Source organism: Capra hircus, chromosome 17, assembly GCF_001704415.2.
Source record: "Capra hircus breed San Clemente chromosome 17, ASM170441v1, whole genome shotgun sequence".
In the NCBI taxonomy this organism is placed as follows: Eukaryota; Metazoa; Chordata; class Mammalia; order Artiodactyla; family Bovidae; genus Capra; species Capra hircus.
Genome location: NC_030824.1, coordinates 27,751,014 through 27,768,629, shown reverse-complemented (window position 1 = coordinate 27,768,629; position 17,616 = coordinate 27,751,014). Strand labels below are relative to the sequence as shown.

The 17,616-nt window shown below is 41.6% G+C and overlaps 1 protein-coding gene across 1 annotated transcript in view; it reads left to right on the top strand.

Annotated features, from left to right (window-relative positions):
* CTSO (cathepsin O) overlaps positions 1 to 17,616 on the top strand; it is a 45,169-nt gene extending 27,553 nt beyond the window's left edge. Inside the window, exons 3-9 of the mRNA XM_018061204.1 lie at positions 929 to 1,037; positions 1,590 to 1,729; positions 4,464 to 4,631; positions 6,445 to 6,566; positions 11,816 to 11,979; positions 12,761 to 12,853; positions 15,674 to 17,616. Coding sequence (XP_017916693.1) covers positions 929 to 1,037; positions 1,590 to 1,729; positions 4,464 to 4,631; positions 6,445 to 6,566; positions 11,816 to 11,979; positions 12,761 to 12,853; positions 15,674 to 15,708 — 831 coding nt within the window. The 3' untranslated portion in view covers positions 15,709 to 17,616. The remainder of the gene's footprint in view (positions 1 to 928; positions 1,038 to 1,589; positions 1,730 to 4,463; positions 4,632 to 6,444; positions 6,567 to 11,815; positions 11,980 to 12,760; positions 12,854 to 15,673) is intronic.

The following is a 17,616-nucleotide window of genomic DNA, read 5'->3' as shown; positions in this document are numbered from 1 at the left end:
TCAACTCTTCGCATGAGGTGGCCAAAGGACTGGAGTTTCAGCTTTAGTATCATTCCTTCCAAAGAACACCCAGGGCTGATCTCCTTTAGAATGGACTGGTTGGATCTCCTTGCAGTCCAAGGGACTCTCAAGAGTCTTCTCCAACACCACAGTTCAAAAGCATCAATTCTGTGGCACTCAGCTTTCTTCCATACATGACTGCTGGAAAAACCATAGCCTTGACTAGATGGACCTTCGTTGGCAAAGTAATGTCTCTGCTTTTCAGAGTTGGTTAGTACTAGCAAATTGAAGCTTGTTTGTGTAAAAGATGAGTCTAACATACTTATCACAAAATTCAAAGTGGAAGAATCTGTAAACAAGGATCTAATTTTCTCTTCAGACAGACAAATCGAGCCATCTTCTTGGGACATTTCCAGGATTGAATCTCTTTCCCAAAGCCTTTTACCCGAATGAAATAGAGATCTCTGTAAAGCCCAGATAGAACCATACTGATTTATCCATTAGTTATTTATTCCTTTTTTCATGCTTCATTCATTGTACTAAGATAAAGATGTAGATCACATAAGTATTTACTGGTTACAATTCCTAGTAGTGTCTGGTATTTATTTGCAATTTATTTTCTTTTTTCCACTATGTTAAATAAGCATATTTAGTGCTTTCAAAATGCTTGGTAAAGAGGAATTATAAATGGATAAGACATTCCTTTCCCAGCCTCAGAAATTATTCCTGAAGTCAGATAGTGTTTTTAATACAAAACATTTATAAATCTAATCTATTATCTTAGATAACCTTTCATTGTGATCCACAGGAAATAAATCAAGCTTTTACTTTTGCATCTGAAAACTATTTCTAAGTCAGTTATATGCACATTGCGCCAGAAAGTTAACACAGGTGATAGAAATTAGTATGTTTTTTTTTCTTCTTCTAGGAAAGTCTTAATAGACAGCGATACTTGAATTCTTTGTTTCCTCATGAAAACTCCACCGCCGTCTATGGAATAAACCAGTTTTCATATTTGTTTCCTGAAGAGTTTAAAGGTATGGGCTCTGGGGTTATTAGCTGATTAATTTCCTGATTTTAATTTTTTTCCTTAATTCTTGAGAATCTTCAGTTGTGAAGTTAGTAAACTGAGTAATAGTTAACAGTGATTAAATGCTTAAAAGTCTCAAGCAAGTACCTGGTGCTGACATGGGAGAAATAAGCTCATGGCCACTTTCTTCTAATAATCACTTAAGAACGAAATACCATAAATGCAGACATTTCCCTGTGGCTCTGAAGAATAACAACTCATCCCTCCTCCAGTTTTCTATGCTATTTCTGTTCAAGACCCCCCTGGTTATGATAAAACAGATGATGTCAATTATACTCATTTTTTATTGACCAACTTCTGTCAAACCATTTCATGTGACAACCCGGCCCTATTGGAAGAATTCTCATCTTTTATAGCTTTTGTCTACTCCATTCCAATTATGGAAAAGAATAAAAAGCAGACTTTATCAGAAGCTCCACTGTTTCTGTTGAAACATCCCTCTGAAAGGAATCCCTGTAATATAATGTTAGTTGTCTTTGCATCTTGTGTGTGTCCTCAGCTATTTATTTAAGAAGCAGCCCTTCCAGGCTTCCCCGATTTCCAGCGGAAGAGTACACATCCATCTCCAACCTGTCTTTGCCGTTAAAATTTGACTGGAGGGATAAGCATGTCGTCACCCAAGTGAGAAACCAGAAGACGGTATGTCTTAGGTTTTTTTTTTTTTCCTTTTTAATCATTTTAGGATGGGAGTCACTTTTGGGGTCAAGTTCAATCAAACTTGTGATGGAACCATCCTTTCAGTAGGTAAATTCACACCTCGGTCATCACAGAACGGTGAGACCAGGAGGCCACCGCCCCCCATCCCCCGGAGGGAGGAGGCGCTGTTAGGCCCAGCTTCACTCGGGGCCGAGCTCTGCGGGTGTCCCTCCCTGCCTGCCTGGCCCCCACTCTGCACGCAGACTCGGGGCTGCTGCCTGGTGTCATGGTTCCCAAGACTCTGCAGAACAGTGGGTGGAAGGCTGAAGGAGGTGAACTTGACCAAGTTAAGTAGCTCCAAAGGGAAACAACCCAAAATCAGGCGCCTGGTCCCTCAGTGCTCCCTGAACCCTTGGGTCCATCCCTTGAGCTCCCTCAGAGACCCTGTCCCCAGCCCCACCCCTGCAGAATCACACATGTTTTATCTGTGGTCCTTGAAAAAGCTGTCAGATCTGCTTTGATATGACATAGACGTTCCTGGAAATTACCAACTGTGCAAAATCATAAAATGGAAATTAAAGGGACTGTAGGAGAAATGAGGTTAAGACTCCGCACTAAAAATTCATGACACGTTAAAAAGGAAAAAGAACAAGAAAGTAGTAAAAGTAACAGCACAGTTTTACCTGTGTTAAATGATAAAGAAATGTGTAAGTCCTGCAGTAAATGCAGCCATTTACCACCATGTGATATCACTTATATGTGGAATCTAAAATATGACACTAATAAACTTATCTATGAAACAGATACAGACTCACGACACACAGAACAGACTTCCTCTTGCCAGGGAGGAGGGGTGTAAGGGGATGTAGTGAGAGTTCGGGGTTAGCACATGCAAACTATTACATATAAAAATGGATAAACAACTAAGTCCTACTGTACAACACAGGAAACTATATTCAATATCCTGTGATAAACCAGAATGGAAAAGAATATGAAAAAGTGTGTGTGTGTGTTTATATATAACTGACTCACTTTGCTATACAGCAGAAATTAATACTACATGTAAATCAACTGTACTCAATGAAAAGATAAATTTAAAAAATGCAGCCATTTACCTTGCAGAAGTCCTGCGTGTGCCTGTGAAGATTATCTGGAATCAGAGGGAAAGCAGAACCAGATGCTGGTGGGGTGCTCATGGCCCGCAATGAGCCATCTTGCCAGCAAACATTTGAGGACAGGTGTGTGTGCCCTGCACCCCTGCCAGGCACAGGGAAGTCAGCTTACCAGGAGAAGTTGATCCCTACAGGGATGTGGTCTCAGTTTGTCTGCAGTGGGAACCTCAACAGGTCACTCAGCGTCCTCTTATAAGGCCAGCATTTTGGATCCAACAGTTCCCCAGTGACCATCTCATATTAAGATGAGATCATTTTTGTTTCTCAGATTCTGCATTTGTTGTTGTGGATTGAAATTACCACCATATTGTATGCTTTATTACTGGATTCTAATGAAGAGTGATGCAGTCTGAAACCCAGTCTGTGCAGGAAGCACTTAACGGTGTCTTAAAGTAGAACTTTCATTTAGGAATCTTTGTACTAAAGGAAAGATGTTTTGAAGCAGCCACCACCCTCTTGGGGCAGCAGTAGGTGGGTGACCTGGAGCAACCTTTTTCCAATGCAGCCTGGAGCATTTACCTTTTACAAAGGGTGCAGAGCCTGCAGTAGCATCCCTTAGTGAATGCTGTACTGTCCACATGCCCTGGAGCTAGAGGTGTAGATAAGGCCACATGAAATCCCTCAGAACTTCACTCCACAAGGACCACCAGCTGCCCTTCCTCTCTTTCCTGCAGCACCTGGTCCCAGGATTAAGGTGGTTCCACCCAGTTTCAAATCCCACTCTCATCTCTGCGATTCTTCTTTCTTATGTGAAAAATCTTCATTCCGTTCACTTTCATTCCTTTGTTGTAGTTTAGCCAATAAAAGCAAGTTAAGAGACCCAGAGTCAGAGAAATTGTTAGTATTTCAATGGGGAACGATTGCTGTGGGCTCCTATAATTGGGACATTACCTGTGCATTCATAATCCTGATGGGCTAACAAGTCATTCATCCAGGTCCTATGCTTATCTGTTAATGAGAACAAATATGCACCATGCACCCCGGCTCTGCTCACCTTTTCCCTGCCTTCTGCCCTTGGAGGGGAGGTGTTGGAGGGCAGAGCAGAGTGTCAGGGGGGAAGCGCACACACACTTTTTCATATTTTTTCCATGATGGTTTATCACAGGATATTGAATATAGTTCCATGTACTGTACAGTAGGAACTTGTTGTTTATCCATCCTATAAGTAATAGTTTGCATCGGTTAATCCCAAGTTCCCTGTCCACCCCTCCCCCACCCCCTCCCCCCTTGGCAACTACAAGTCAGTTACCTATGTTTGTGCTGACTTGTTTTTTTAAAAAGAACGTCCAAGTGTTTTCCTAATCTCTAAAGTTCACTTTTATTTTGCAATGTCTAACTTGCAATAGTGATACTACCAATTTACCTTTAATAAATAGTGTATTTTGATGCTTATAAGAGAATTTAATTGAAAATCAGCAGGATTAGCATTTATATTCTGTAGGCCTCCAGATTCTGCTCACATGATTTGATCATTTGTGTTGTCAGAGATGTCGATAGATGTGATTTGCACATTGTTAGATAATAAATATCATTCCATTTCTGTTTCTATCATCATTCTATCTCAGTGTGGCGGCTGCTGGGCTTTCAGCGTGGTAGGTGCAGTGGAGTCTGTGTGTGCGATAAAAGGGCAGCCCTTGGAGGTGCTGAGTGTTCAGCAGGTGATAGACTGTTCTTACAGCAACTACGGCTGCAACGGAGGATCCCCGCTCAACGCTTTGTACTGGCTCAATAAGGTGAGTGGCTCTGCAGTCTTTTAAACTGCTTGTTTACTGTGCATTCAGTCAGTCATTTACTAAATAATATTTTCAAGTTTGGAAATGTAGCTAACCAGAGCTTGAATTAATCCAAAGATTTCCCATATATCTGACTATGTGTATCTAGAAATGAGGTCTTTAGGAGGTTATTGAGGTTAAGTGAGGTCTTAAGGGGCTGCTTTGATGACATAGCAGTAAAGAATCCTCCTGCAATGCAGGAGACACAGGAGATGTGGGTTCGATACATAGGTTGGGAAGATCCCCTGGAGGAGGAAATGATAACCCACTCCAGTATTCTTGCCTGGAGAATCCTATAGACAGAGGAACCTGGCTGGCCACTGTCCATAGCATCGCAGAGTTGGACACAACTGAAACAACTTAGCACGCACACATGAGATCAACAGCCCGGGGCCCTAATTTGATAGGACTGTGATAGAAGAAGAGAATGAAGAGGGCAGGGTCTCTGTCTCCTGTGTGAGGACATGGTGCGAAGGTGGCCGTCTGCACCTCAAAGAGAAAGTTCTCACCAGACACTGACTCTGCTGGCACCTTGACCTTGAACTTCCAGTGTCCACAACTGTGTGAAAATAAATGTCAGTTGTTTAAGCCCTCCACCCCCCAAAATAAGAATTACTTCTGTGTAGGTCAGCCATTGGAGAAGGCAATGGCACCCTACTCCAGGACTCTTGCCTGGAAAATCCCATGGATGGAGGAGCCTGGTGCTGCAGTCCCTGGGGTCACTGAGTCGGACACAACTGAGCAACTTCACTTTCATTTTTCACTTTCATGCATTGGAGAAGGAAATGGCAACCCGCTCCAGTGTTCTTGCCTGGAGAATCCCAGGAACACGGGATCCTGGTGGGCTTCCATCTATGGGGTCGCACAGAATCGGACACGACTGAAGCGATTTAGCAGCAGCAGCAGCAGCAGGTCAGCCATCAAGAGAGAAATCAAAGTGTGAAAAATCTTACCTGCAGTCTCTGTTCAGAAAAATATTTATGTTTTCTCCCTAATATTACTTGGTAATTGCTTTTTTTGCAGATGACCCATCTTTTTTTAAAATGACAGCGTATGGTTATTCATTTCCATAGAACTTCTGAATGCCCAGGTTAAAAGGGGATTAGAGGTCAGCTGGTTGGGTGCCTCTGTGTAGATGCAGAACTGAGCCCTGGGAGGTGAGACCCCGTTGCCAGGTCAGTAGCTGAGATGGGCAGCACCCCGGTCCTCTCCCCACCTCCCACCCACCCCCGGCACACACCCTCTGACACTGTCCTGGTCCAGCAGCAGTGGCGTAAAGCCAGCGATGCAGGTGCTGCTGTGTACTGTGAAAAGCTGTCAAGACAGAGTTCCCAAAGCTGAGCATCCCTCTCTTCTTCGTTTGCTGTGTCTGGAGTCACCGCCAGATGAACGGCACAGAGAGTGGATGGAAGGATGCTTGTGAGCATAATGCACGACCTCAAGGGCTTGATAACCCGGAGCCAGAGCTGTAGAAGGAAGATGTTTATGCTCTTGAACCTTCAGGAGAAAGATGACCAGACTTTATTATCAAATCAATGGAGGTGCCAGGAACAGGAGATATAGAGAAAACAGGGGCAAAAGACAAAGACAAACAGAGTTTAATTACTTAGGCTGTCCATAAAAAACACTTAAAGTTTTAACTTAAGATTTTCATAACTCAGAGAACCCAGATAATGTGACCAAGTGGAATCTTAGACTCCTTGTTGTAAGTTCTGTTTGATCTTTTGACGCAACCATGTGACATAGATCATGTTGGATGATTATTTTCTTTCAGCTGCAAGTCAAGCTGGTGAGAGATTCAGAATACCCATTTCAAGCCCAGAATGGCCTCTGCCGTTACTTTTCCGACTCACATTCTGGATCTTCAATCAAAGGTTATTCTGCATATGACTTCAGGTAAATGTCTCCTTCTCTTGTGGGTTTCCCTCTATTTCTCAAGTTATTATCTACTGACTACTTGGAATTAATAAATTGATTGGCAGCATTGCTGCATACTTTTAAATGTTTTAAAATACACTTGATTCCCTGGTGGCTCAGATGGTAAAGAATCCGCATGCAATGCAGGAGACCAGGGTTCCACCTCAGGGTCGGGAAGATTCCCTGGAAAAGGGAATGGCCACCCACTCCAGTGTTCTTGTCTGGAGAATTCCATGGACAGAGGAGTTTGGTGGGCTACAGTCCGTAGGGTTACAAAGAGTCAGACACAACTGAGCGACTAACACTTTTATTAGAGAGATGAATTGGCAGTCACCATGGAGGTCTGAGGATGTTGTTTCTTAAATATGATCTACTTTTTTTCCATATCTCTACCAACAGAAATAAGGCAATTAAATCAACACATTTAAATTCCTTTGAAGGTATAATTGATACTTAGCACCTCCTACCAAGTTTCAGTGTCACAATTACCCTTAGCGCATTGCAGTCTTACTCTTGAATTAATAATAATAAAAAAAACTTGCTTTCTGTAGAGTCTGAAGCTAATGTCAAGCAGTCTTACTTACCAAGAAGCATTTTTGAACCCCCTCTCTGTTCTCTATATTGTTCAAGTCATTGACTGTAAGAAAGATATAAAATGAAGTTTTCCTATTAGAGGCAAGTAGACAGAGTATAATGAGGCAGGTGACGAGCTCATCCTGCAGGCGTGATGGGATGCAGGGGTGGGTGAGGAAGGGACTTGTGTGGGAATGGGAAGGGCATGATGACTTGGGGTGAGTTCAGGGGAAACAATCATTTAAAAATGCTTTAAAAACACATGGCACTCAAAGCCAGCTAAAGACCCATCATGACCAATTTTTTTTAGTGCAAAATAGGTGCTCAGAGATGAGAAACAGAACCATCCAACTCATTATTTAGAAGTATGAAGGAAGCTTTGCACAGGGTTTTGAAACAGAGAAGGCAAAAAAAAAAAAATTAAATTTGGCTAAAGTAAAGACTGGTCTACTACTTACTGAATATAAAAGCATCTCTGGGTCTAGATGGCATGTCCCTATGGAGTCTGAAAGAAATCATGAGTGACTCTGGATCCTTGAACAAAGTGGAACCCATACCAGCAGCCGTGTGTCTGAGGACGGGCTGACCGTCCCCTCAGTTCCCAGCTGCTGGAGCAACTGTCACCTGACAGCTCAGTCCCCAAGGGCAGGATGCACAGAATTGTGATAAACGGGCAGGGCCCCTGAGCACAGTGGTCCCCACCTCCCTTGAGGGTGAAGATCACAGACTTTCTAAATGAGCAAGTGAGCCCCTCTGCTGCCAGCTCCTGGAGAGTCTTAAGATGAGTGTGTGCACAGGAACCTCCTGAGGGTCACAGTGTGATCAGAGAGAACTCAAGGCATCCCTTGTCACAAGGAGCAGATTGGAAGAAATAAAAGAATAATGGGCATCAGTCTCCTTTAGAGAGAGAGACAAAGCGAAGGCGACAGCAAGATTCATCTGTCCTTGGATCAGAAGGCAGAGGCCACTGTGAAAACCCACCCCCCCATCACACAGAATATTAAACCCTAAGAACGCGGCGCCAAGCTAACCACATTAGACTCTCTTTGCAAGAATACCTTCCTTTGATTTATTCTTTCATTCATATATTTACTGAACCGTTTCAGGTTCTGGGGATTTGGCAGTGAACACAGCAGACAAAAGCTCTGCCCTCTGGACTGTATTTTAGTGATAGAGACAAGCAGTAAACTAAAGAAATAAAAATATGAATGGTCTGCTAGATGAAATAGCTTTAAAGAGAACTAAACAGCCATGAGGTGAAGAGAAAACAACAGGGGTAGGGGGTTGCAGTCTCAGGAAGGGGTTCCTGGAGGATGTAACATTTAGTGAAGACTTAACCCTGCAGGCACCTGGGGAAACACAGCTCCTGGCAGAAGGGATTGTATGTGCAAAGGCCCTGCAGCACACGCAGGTCTGGCATAGCTGTAGAGCAGTGAGGAAGCCACTGTGACTGTCCTGTCCTGTCGTGTTGTGTCATGTCATGGAGAGACACTAGACTGTAGGGGATGAGTGACAGAGGTCATCAGGGGGTGATCTTGGGGCAGTGTTGGAAGAATGATCTTAGACATATTAGATGGAATAGAGAATAAAGCCCCACAGGGCGTATTGAGGGATATTTGTGAGGATAAGAGAAGAGAATGTCAGGGAGGACTCTAGGACTTTTGCCATGAAAGACTGAAAGAATGGAATTGCCAGGCAGGAAGTTGGAGAGTCTAAGACAGAAATAGAGAACAGCAGGTCCACGTGAGACAGACACATAGAAAGTAACCCCAGGAAGCTGGGAGGACTAGGGTGTGAAGCAGAACCGGAGAGCCGAGTGTCCTCAGGAAATAAGTTAGTCCTGGGAGTAACCGGGCCCTCAGTCCTACCAGGACCTCCAGAGATGGGCAGAATATGCATGTCAGAAATGATGCCCCAGCCGTGTTGGTGTACATCATCTCCCAGGAGTTTCCCCTGACCTCTATTTTTATCATCATGCTCTCTTAGTTTTTTAGTATTCCCAGACAACACCAGCCCAGATCATAGCTATCAGCCAATAAGTTCACAAAATTGTCTGCTAACTCTGAAAATATGTATTTACATAGAAAACCCTTCTGAATCCAAAAAGCATAATCTAGCCTTAAAGCAGAATGATCATTCATACACAGGCTGCCTCCTGCATTTTTGCTCATCAGACCTCAGGAAAAACATTTCAGAAGCCAAACTAGAATATGACCATGACTAAATAAATAAAAAGGGAAAGAACCTGTCACGTATAACTATGGACAGAAAAACTAGGATGCCATAGGGAAGATGAAGTGTAAATCCATGCGCTCATCAAGGGTCTGTAACAGGTAGGACTCACCCTAGTCACCAAATCTTTGTGACAGTAATGTTTAGGATAATTCTTAAAGACTGCAGGATTTGTCTCTTACTGATCTGCGAAAGTAATAGTAAGCTCATGGAACAAGGTTTAGTAATATGATAGTAACTCCATATTGGGCTAAAATGGATATAAAGATATTTTTTGGAATATATTGTAACTTGTTTCTGGCCCACACCTTTCTGAAAGATGAGTGACAACAGCTCTGGGGCTAAATGGAGCCTTTCCCTGGAGCCTTTCCCTGCTGGTCTAGACCACAGGTGCCCTCCTATTTCCTGTTTTCCAGCAACTATGAAATCTTTTTCCTGGTCCTCCCTCAAGCAGAGACCATAACTAAACTGTTTCCATGACCCCGTAGCGTTCACCACCTTCTGCAGTTCCCTCAAACTTCTCTCTTTCATCCTTCTCCTTCCCTCACACCATCTCTGTAAAATGATCTTTGATTTTACCAGAATAATTTACTGGATAGCTTTTGTTATCTCTAAAAGGTGGAGGCAGTTGTCTTCTGGTTAATATGGAGATTATCGTGTTGGTCCGGAGAAGGCAGAATAGCAACCCACTCCAGTACTCTTGCCTGGCAAATCCCAAGAACAGAGGAGCCTGGTAGGCTGCAGTCCATGGGGTCACAAAAAGTCGGACACCACTGAGCGACTTCACTTTCACCTTTCACTTTCACGCATTGGAAAAGGAAACGGCAACCCACTCCAGTGTTCTTGCCTGGAGAATCCCAGGGACGGCGGAGCCTGGCAGGCTGCCGTCTATGGGGCCGCACAGAGTCAGACACAACTGAAGCGACTTAGCAGCAGCAGCAGCATATTTGTCATAATTGCATTACAAAACATTCTGCAAATTTAAATAAAATAGACATTATACACTAAAACCTATGCTGAAGAAAACTAATTTATTAATAACTTAGAAATGAAAGAAGGAAACAATGTTTATTATAAACCTGGGGTATAGTTGTGGGTTAGGCAGGCTATGAAATCTATGCCTATAATTGTGTCTTTATGTTGATTCCGAAGGTGGATGTGGTGGCTGTGGCGTGAAACTGGAATTTGAACCAACTCTGTGGAACCTCAAAGCCCATACCCTATCATGTTCTCCTCCAGAATTTTATAATTTTGACTCTCTTTAAAGACAACCAATTATTTTTACAGCAGCAAAAATTAGAAATGCTTGCATGTATATCTCCAAAAACATTGTCTCCTTAACAGATAATGTGAGTGATTGTTTAGAATGAACTTGTGGTTTCTATTTCAGCAAATCCCATTGGTAGGCACTCATATTTTTCCCTCATCTTTGGGCACAATATCCCCTTGATAGAAACCGGTCTCCAGCTGGCAGGATGAGGGCTTATCTGCTCTCTCTAGCCACTAATCCTCCATGCTTTGCTACAGCAATAAACTATCAAATGCTATCTTAATGGGACGAAATATCGGTAACTTGGTTTCAGTGTCCTGCACCCACAAAGCTGACCTTTAAAAATGCAATTAATGGTTTAATTATGTACTTTTAAGATTGATGAAGGCTGCATGTTATGTAACATCAGACTTTATCAATTCGGGTCCAGGTGGGAAGGCAGAACTGCACGCCCTGCTCTCTTTCCAGTTCGGCCCTAGTTCTCCTGGCATCTTAACATCCCTCCCGCCCTATAACTACACTCCCCGCCCCCGACATTTTTGGGTAACTCTTTTCTGTAGTTTTCTTTATTTGATATTCACTAACCTAGGCTGTCTGCTCTCGTGATTTTTACTTGGTGTGGCAGCGGTGATGAGATATCACCACATCCAGGCTTTCCACTCTCCTTATTAAGAGAATCCATATATTTTAGCATGGTACTTTGTCCACCAGCTATAAAATTTAATTTCCCAACTTTCTTAAAACTAACCTTGGCCGTGGGACTGACATCCAGCCAATGAGACACATGCAGATGTGTGCAGAATGTGTGATCACTTCTGAGATCTCAACAGGGACATCGCACCTCCCCTTTCCACTTCTTACTGTCTGAAATATATGAGTGAAATGGCTGGCACTCTAGCAGCCTTCTTGGACCATGAAGTGATTTTGGGAATGGAAGCCTCATATAAGAAGAACGCAGATCCTGGTGTCCTGGAGCCCCATAGCGCTCCTGGACTGCCAGTCTTCCAGACTTCTTACAGCCTCCATTGTTGAGAACTTGATAATTGCCACCAAACCTACTCCTTGCCATATACAGATTAAATGCATCACTTTTGTAAAATGTTTTTACCTTGGAAACTAAACTTCTTAACTAAATTTGTTTTTCTTTTGATAGTGGCCAAGAAGACAAAATGGCAAAAGCGCTTCTTGCCTTGGGACCTCTGATAGTGGTGGTGGATGCCATGAGCTGGCAAGATTACCTGGGAGGCATCATACAGCATCACTGCTCCAGCGGAGAATCAAATCACGCCGTCCTTGTAACGGGCTTTGATAAAACAGGTGAGTGCTGCTGAGACGTGACTGATTGCTTTGCAGCTTGAACTCCAGCTTGACACGTGATTCCATCCTTTAAAATGCTGAACCTTGGTCCTCTTACATCTAAGTTCTCATGAGCTTTACAACTCTGCCCTAAACTTCCAGGTATACACGCCCTGCAGATCCCCTGGTCAATTTTTGGTAGATGCCGTGTTAAAATGACACTGAATTCTTGATCTAAATATCGGACATTCTCCATCTGCAATGTTTAGGATAATTTCTGGGAAAAGAGAAGTGCTTATTATTTCATCATACTTATCAGATCTTTTCCTTTCCTTTTTTCAAATTGCTTGGAAATGTGTATATGTGTGTGTTTTCATTTTATGTAGTAAATGTAACAAGCAAAATGCATTTAAACCCCTTTTCCATTGATTGCAGTGTGACACTAGTACAGTTCAGTTTACTTGGCTAGTTTCTTAGCATTTTGTTAGGTTTTGCTTATTTGTTTATTTGTTTTCTTAAAACCACTCTACTTTTCAGGAAGTGTTCAGTCATGTCTGACTCTTTGAGACCCCATGGACTGTAGCCCACCAGGCTCCTCTGTCCATGAGCTTTCCCAGGCAAGAATACTGGAGTGGATTGCCATTTCCTCCTCCAGGGGATCTTCCTGACTCAGGGATCGAGCCCACATCTCCTACATCTTCTGCATTGGCAGGCAGCTTCTTTACCACTGCGCCACCTGAGCTTTAAATGAACATTCTTTCACCACAGCTATGTTCTCCAGGGTCTGATTTATATTTTGTAGGAAGTATCCCATACTGGATTGTACGGAACTCCTGGGGAACTTCATGGGGCATCGATGGCTATGTCCGTGTGAAAATGGGAGGAAATATTTGCGGTGAGTCTTGAACTGATATTGAAAATTCCTGGCTCAATGTCAAGAAAGAGAGTGAATAGATTAAAATTATAAGCCTGTCCCATCCATAGTATCATCCAGGGTTTTCAAACTGCTGTTACAGTAATAATGGTCATCCTTCAACTAATTGGTAAAAATAAAATAGTATTTTTTTAAATAAGACACTACTACACATATTCATGTTTTTAAAAGGGACTATAGTAAAAACCAATGTAATGAGCAGAACATTATAAGATATAGCAATAATTTACCAAAGCTAACTGCTTCCAAAAACCCACTTAAGAAGCTGAACTTCTCCAAAGTTTTCCAAATTTGCTTTTTATAACTATATAACTATTTAATGCATTATAATGCCTTAGGATCATCAAGAATCACTTTTTCTTTGTATCAAACTGAATGAAAATCTGAGTATTAGTGTTGTTTCAGATTTAATATACCTCTTGCCACCTATAAAATTCTAGCAAAAAATTCTGTTCCCTGGAATTGAGAGGCTTAAGAAAATACCAGACACACTCTTTTGTTGAATAATAACATTTTTATTAAAGAACAACAAATTTAAGTAGTTATTTAAGTATTTTAAATGTATTCTAAAAATCTATATTCAAACCCTATTCTAAAACTTTTGATCTGGAAAATCAGCAAGTTTTCTGAATTGAGTTGATCCAAACTATATTATGTATGAGACCAGTTATCTAATTTCTCATTAGTTCTAACAAATATACAACTTTTTAAAAGTTGTGGTATGCCCCAGGTTGTAATATTTATGATAAAATGATAAAGAGTCATTTTTAGATGTTTTTATAATTGATTTGGCATTGCTACTGAAGTGAATAAAATATGAAACAGTGGTTTGTTGCCCGTAGACCACTGGAGCACAGTTCTCTAGTTCCAAATGCAGTATTTGCAAAGAGAAATTAGAGCAATGAAACAAATATGCTAACTTAAGCCAATCCTCTTGAATAGGACCAAATAGAGTTTTTAGCTGAGGAATAGTCTACTGAAGTTCTTACAATAAATTCTAAGTTTAAAAAAAAAAAAGAGAGAGAGTTATGGAAAATTTTGGGAGCATATATATTTTTTTGCTTCTTCATATATATATATATATATATATATATATATATATATATATATATGTTACTTTGGCTGCGCTGGGTCTTCTATTCAGCCTGCAGGGTTTGTCTTGCTGTGGCATGTGGTGGCTTCTCTAGTTGCAGAGCGTGGGCTCCAGAGCAGACTGGCTCAGTAGCTGCGACATGCATGCTCAGTTGCTCCACAGCATATGGGATCTTGACTCCCCAACCAGGGATTGAACCGAAACCCTCTGCATTGCAAGGGCATATTCTTAACCACTGGACCACCAGTGGTTAAGTGGTGAGAGCTTATATTTTGATTCAACCTAGTGACAACAGCGCCATTGTTCCACTAACTGGTAACTGGAGTGTTGCAGCCAGAGCACCAGACCCCAGCCACGCCTCTCCTTTCAGCATCCCTGAAGGGCTTTGCAGGCAGACAGCTGATGTGGTTCCTGAACCCTTGCTACCTCCAGTTTATCTCTGACTGTGGAGTGCGGTGCCTGCATCTGGGCTGAGGGGCGGCTGCTGTTAAAGCTCTAGAAGGAGAGTTGCAGGAACATAATTCAAACACTGGTTCATCTTCACGCCGATCACAACTCTGTTCCCTGCCCCCACTTCTCCCAGCCGCCAGCCACAAAGGGTGGTTGGGGTCATTTCTTTCTGTTCTCCAATTAAGTCTGCACACCCTGCCTGGTTAGTCATTACATAGGAGCCCACATCCTTTCTGAAAGTATTTCCTGAAAGTTAAATCCCTGATACGATCACATTACTCTCATGAACAACCACCGAAGGCAGGTGGCAATTCTGTGGCCCCAAGAAATTTTAGAGACACGGCTAATCGCACAAATCCAGTCTTTAAATAGGATGTTTCATCGCTTCCCCCATGGCATTGTGATCTGTGCTCTTTCATGCTAAGGAAGCATAGCACACTTGTGACTGATTGAAATTTTGTTAAAGTTCAAGCCTTAGAATTTAAAGGTTTTAAGTTATATGTAAAATAATCCTATAAATTATTGTATTGCCTCTAAAGTATATATGAGTGCGTTCCATATTTCAGATACATTCATCTGTTCAGTTGATGAGTTGTTTTGAGTTTTTTTAATAGTTTCTTGAAATAAAAACATTAAGCGTTTCTATCTACTTTTGAGGTTGCCATGTTTATATGGACAGGTAACTAGAACCAGTAAGCTGTTTTCTTGGTAGATATTAACTTTCTGAACCCAAATCAAAACTGTTTTAATATTTAAAAGACATGTAGTACTCACTTCAGCAGCACATTTACTAAAACTGGAACGATACAGAGAAGATTAGCATGGCCCCCGTGCAGGGATGACATGCGAATTAGTGGAGCATTGCATATTTTTTAAACAGAGAGAGTAGCATGGAAACATATACACTACCATATGTAAAACAGATAGTCAATGGGAATTTTCTGTATCACTCAGGGAACTCAAACCGGGGCTCTGTAAAAACCTAGAGCAGTGGGAGGTGGGAGGAATGGTCAAGAGGGAAGGGACATATGTAGACCTATGGCTGATTCATGTTGATGTGTGGAAGAAACCAGCACAATATTGTAAAGCAATTATCCTTCAATTAAAAATAAATTTTAAAAATTAGTGATGAAGGGTTAAATCATAGTGGTGCATAATAAACTCATTCACGTTAGTTAAAAAAAACAGCATGTAAAGAAAAAACAGAGTAGTACCAATGACTTTCCTTTTTTTTTTAGGTATTGCAGATTCTGTTTCGGCTGTATTCGTGTAACATGTTTGACAGATTGAGAGTCGAATACAAAACTGAAGGTTCATAATGAGATCTGACACTTCATTCTTGGCGTTTCATCATTATGCTTTTGCAACTTCCCTCAAAGCCAGGTTCTAGGACCTGGTCATGTTGAAACTAAGCTATGAAAATTCTCTTAGAGAGAGATGAACTGCCCAAGCCAGACGGAAGAAGACCAGCACGATGGCCTGGGAGGACGACTGGGAACAGTTTCCTCCTGGGAGGAAGGTCAGATTGGGAAGTGTTTTAGGTCTCTTCATTCTGAAGCATCTATTATCTGGTTTTGTTTGATTGCTGTTTCTATTTGTCATTTGTTTGTCTTTAATGACATATTTCAAATAGGATTAAAGAGAGGATAAACAGGCCTTTTCCTTTATGGGATACAGTCACCGGCCTCAGCTGCCCCTGCACACAAGAACAGCCAACCGAGAACTGCGTGTGCCTGTCATAGAGGTGTTCCCAGCCTGCCAGAGGGAATTTCATAAGAGTTGTGTAATGCCAGTTGCTTTATCCCCCAAAATGGTGCTCACCCCTTGACCTGTGCAGAGGTCATGTAGAAAGAGCCAAAAAGACAATCACTTTTTAAGACAAACAATTGATTGAAACAAAGTAACCCATATGGCAACCATGTAATGGGAAAACCTCAAGTAGCCTTGCATGAGAGACAAATTGTTATTTGTGAATTTTCACTATCAGTAGGATTTCCATGCATTTTTTTTTAATGTGGACCATTTTTAAAGTCTTCATTGAGTTTGTTACAATATTGTTTCTGTTTTCTGTTTTGGTTTTTTGACCTCATAGTATGCAGAACCGTAGCTCCAGCACCAGGGATCAAACCTGCATCCCCTGCTTTGGAAACACCAAGTCTCAACCACAGGACCACCAGGGACGTCCCTCCAGCACTTTTTATTTCCTCTTTGGTTCTCCCTGGATTGAGGAGCAGTGGGCCTTCCTATATTTTCTCACATTTTCTCTTACTCTCAACTATGAAACTTTAAATCTTCCTCATAGTCTGGCTTCCCTGGCTAAAGAAGTCTCATTTTTTACCTTCTATTTCTATTTTATAACCATTTATTTGATGGTTATTTGATGGTCAGGACCTCACCTGTCTGCTCCTCTGTCATGTGCAGGCACCACTCCTTTCAAAGTTCAGTCTCAGTAATTTGAGACTGTATTAGCCAAAATGTGAGCTCCCCAGCCCCTGTTTTTCCAGTTTTCTGCATGTTTTTCAGACTCCCTTCCTAGCTACTTTTCTGTGCACCCTTTGGGCTTTCAGCTCATCCCTGGTTCTTGAGGTCATCTCCTCTTTCGCTTAGTCAGTGTGGCTGTGTAAGAACCTCAGAGTATAAAAGCTGCTTTCCTGATTGATACAAGTACAGTCATATCACAGGAGTTAATACAGCTGCACCAAATACTACATGTTTAAGCATTTCCTCTCTAAGATTCATGATCACTTTCCAAGCTCAAGAGAAGCAAAATTGTAAAGGTAGCAACAACCACTGAACACAGTTGAGACATCCACTTTTTTTCTCTCATGGTTGGCCTTTATCAGTCTCCTTATTAGAAAAAGAAAATCCACAACAGGACACTATTTCTTTTCCTTACACCAGACAGAAACAATTTAAAACGAATATGTGCTGACTCAGGTTGAGAAATGCTTCAGAATGAAAATTGATATTTTATTTGATTAATATTGTAAATATCCAACTGTACCAGAAAGGAATATGTCTTGATTGTCCTAGTTTGTGATACTAATTCTTGTAAAATGTAAATGATTTTCTGATATTCTTTTACAAATGATATCTTTAATTACAGAATGATGCATACTTTTCAGCTCTTATGGATTTTTATAAAATTAATAATGAAACAATCTATATTTGACTGACTTAA